Below are 3,621 nucleotides of genomic sequence, written 5' to 3'. Positions count from 1 at the left end.
ACTTTAGACGCAGAAAATTAAACAGGGCAAAACCCCAAGCTTTCTCACTTTCTCTCTCCTTGTTACTCTCAAACACCAAAAGTAGTCCTCAACCTTGGAGCAAAGGGGGGAGGCTTTGGTCTTCACTTGAGCGGTGAAAATAGCCTCCCATTCACTTGAAATATAGAATTGATTGTTCAATGTAGATTTCTCTCAAACAAAGCATGCATTACAATGCTTTACTAGAGAGAGAGCGTGGTTTGAACGAGTTTTGAAAAGTATCCAAAAGAAGGCCATGGATTCACTCATAGCATTGCCATTCTATTAATGGCGTGGCCTTGAGCTCCACCGGAGAACCTTTTTTAAGAAATAGACATAATGTGAACTCAATGTCGCCGCACTAATTGGAACTTACCAGCTTCGTATCTTCCCATACAATTTTAGTTATTTTATGTTTTATAAGTTAATTTAAGATATTTTAAACATATTTTGCAAATAATGAAACCTATCAGCCAATACGCCATGCCCAAGAATTGAGCCGAGTTTCAGCCCATTGCCTGGCTCATTGTCAGCATGAATTTTTTTGGAAGTGCCACCGGTGGATTCTCGAGATAGAGGATCATCCAATCAGCGGCGCTTACTTGCCACGTGGCGCAATAAGGGAGCCCGTGAAAATCATTTTGTTGTTGTGAGGGTGGAAAGAAGATAACGTGGGCAGCGCTTCAGCGGGGGAAGAGAGCTAAGGGAAGAGGGTGAGAGGAGGAGAGAGAAGGAAGTAGGAGAAGCAGAACCACAGGGCAACCATGGCTACCATCTATGCCGGAGCTTCCACTGCCCTCCTCAAGGCCCGCCTCCCAATCACCTCCTCTTCACGCCCTCAGCTCCACCACCATAATGCTTTCTTCCTACCGCGCCCTTCCATCTCCCTCTCAGGTGCTCTCCCTCTCTCCCTCTCTCTCTGGGTTTCGCGGGATTGAACGATTGGATGTTGGTCTCTGTTTAAGGGAACACTGAATGTTTGGTTTTGTCGGTTTTGTAAGTGACATTGTGTCTAATCTAAATTTTTTCTTTTTTGTCAATCGATTCTTCTTTCTTTCCTCTCATGTGATACTATTCTGTTGGCTGTTGTAACCCCATGAACTTTTCTCGCTTTCGTGATTATTGTCCTTTCATTGGTCTTTTGCGATTGGTTGCCTGGAACTGTACCTGGGCACATAGTGTCACAGCGGTAGGACATGTTCTTTTCTTATAGTCAATTTCCAAGGATTTTGGTCGTCTGCCTGTGATTTGGCCTTCGAAGCCAACTTGTTCTTTCTTGTGCAACTCTGTGGTTTTCCGACAATGACTAAATGATGAAGGATTTTCTTCTGTTTCATGTTTCTCCCACTGCTTCTGTTACTTATTAGATATATTATCCATTTAGGGCTGTTCACTTGCATATTTCTGGCTTGTGATGTTCTCTCGTTGCTGAGAAAGTGGAGATTGTATGAATTGGCTCAACAATTGCTGCAAAACTGTAGCTATGACTTGCAAGTTCAGTCACATTGAACAACCATGATAAGATTTCATCGAAGCAGAAACCTCCTTTTTAATCTGTCGTTCCTAAATGAATTATATTCAGCCCCATACACGTATACTTGAACTCAGTACTCTTTCTGGATGTCGTTGGTGCAGGATTTTTGACAACCACTGTTAGGCGAGAAAGTAAAAATGAATTTGGTTTTATGGTCATAATTCTTGTTCATCGATTATTCATCAATTACATTCATAAAAGAAACTGATAACCCCTCTAGTACTAATTTACATAAATCAGCTTGTGGTGCTAAGTAGCATCCAAGGAGGTAACCTATTGATCTTACAGAACTAATGCTCTGTGCATGTGGGCGGAAAGTTTCGAGGATGAAGATCGATCATTTTACTGACTGTGATCAAATAGTGGCTTTCCTTTACTCTCTTATTTTGTTGCATATTTTAGGCTTTCATTGTGGGGAAAGGGACTGCAGTGCAAGTCAGCTCCCTCAATTTAAAGTTTCGCCACTAACCGCATTTTTTCTGCAATTCTCTGGTTGATTTTTCTGTTCAATGATGCTGCTACCAGATATTTCAAGTGCCTTGATGAGATTCAAGTCTCTATCTCTGTGTCTTCACTTGTTGCTATTATTACCTCTTCTTTGCAGTTTGTAACTTTGTTTTCAGTCATTTGAAGTCTGAGGCTAAGTTGGTATCGATAACACTATATAGCCTTGCTTCATTGCTTCATCTATGGCTAGTTAGAGCTTTGCTTCTTCGTCTATAAGTAGCTAGATGGATTAGTCCATGTTTGTTGTCATTTTTCTACTAAAGGACCTCTTATTCATTGTTGGTCTAGTCGTTTGGTTGCTCATTTTAGTTGGTCGCTTGCATTGCTCAGTAATTGGAAATCGGAACTTTGCTTTGCTTCAAATTTTATGATCAAGATGTTACCCATTTGCTGCTTTACGATTCAAGAGGTTGAGTTCTATCTTGTGGGTTAAAACCTAGATTCTGCCAATGCCCACTCATGCATCTTCTTTTCCAGAATCCCGCAAGTTTGCTCCACTTCCAATTAGGGCATCTTCCTCTGAAGATACATCCAGTTCCATCCAAGTAGAGGAGGTCTTTTCTGACTTGAAGGAAAAGGTGAAACATCATCTTGTTGTTCAGAATTTTACTCAACACACTTGGTTTTATTCTTTTCCCAATAACAGTTTTTATTTGGTCATTTGGCAGTGGGATGGTCTTGAAAACAAGTCAACTGTATTAATTTATGGCGGAGGTGCAATAGTGGCAGTCTGGTTGTCCTCTATAGTTGTTGGGGCTATAAACTCTGTCCCACTGGTAACCTGAATTCTTTGCTTGTACAGACAATTCATTTGTGAAAATCAAATTATAAATTTGTTGAATCACGAGACTTTTGTTTGTATCAACTATCAACAGTCTGTCTAGTAAAATTGGCTGATATATAACATATTTGTTGAAATTACTCAGCTTCCTAAAATCATGGAACTTGTTGGACTTGGATATACTGGATGGTTTGTGTACCGATATCTGCTGTTCAAGGTAAAATTTTCATTTCCAGTTTTTTCTTTTTAGGGCTCTCAAACGTGGCTGCCGACGATTGGTTTTGCATTATTTTTTGTTAACTATTGGAAAATTACTATTTTGATCAGTCTAGCAGAAAAGAGTTGGCATCAGATATTGAAGATCTGAAGAAGAAGATCGCTGGTTCAGAATAAGCATCAACATGTAGCAGAGAACTTCAATTTTTTTTTCTCTTGTAGATTGTTTTCAAATAATTTCATCTTTTTGAAATGCCAAAGATACTGTCTTCAACATATTCAGTTGCTTCTCTGTACCAAATTGACCATCAAAATGCTTCATTTGTGTGCGTGTGTGTGAATTGGACATCTTATAAATGTCCATAGAATGATAGAAGAACCCATTTTCTTCTATCACAGGAGGTACTTTTACCGTGGTACGTACTCGATATACCAGAATCAGCAGAGATGAAAAAAAAATGGAAAGACTGATGCAGTTACAGGGGCTTGTTTGACTAAATATTGGCCTTTCTGCACTGGACCCTCTTCACATCTATCCTGAAACACAACAACTGAGTTTCTATGA

General features: G+C 39.7%; 1 protein-coding gene across 1 annotated transcript; it reads left to right on the top strand.

Annotated features, from left to right (window-relative positions):
* The first annotated feature begins 678 nt into the window (after positions 1–678).
* Positions 679–3,332, top strand: LOC116258394 (protein CURVATURE THYLAKOID 1A, chloroplastic-like). The gene is made up of 5 exons (XM_031635524.2): positions 679–912; positions 2,537–2,637; positions 2,728–2,835; positions 2,986–3,057; positions 3,168–3,332. The coding sequence occupies exons 1-5, from the start codon at positions 783–785 to the stop codon at positions 3,231–3,233; spliced, it is 477 nt and encodes a 158-aa protein (XP_031491384.1). The 5' UTR covers positions 679–782; the 3' UTR covers positions 3,234–3,332.
* Positions 3,333–3,621: the final 289 nt, after the last annotated feature.

Source organism: Nymphaea colorata, chromosome 8 (genome assembly GCF_008831285.2).
Source record: "Nymphaea colorata isolate Beijing-Zhang1983 chromosome 8, ASM883128v2, whole genome shotgun sequence".
NCBI classification, from domain to species: Eukaryota; Viridiplantae; Streptophyta; class Magnoliopsida; order Nymphaeales; family Nymphaeaceae; genus Nymphaea; species Nymphaea colorata.
This window is presented reverse-complemented; position numbering and strand designations above follow the sequence as displayed.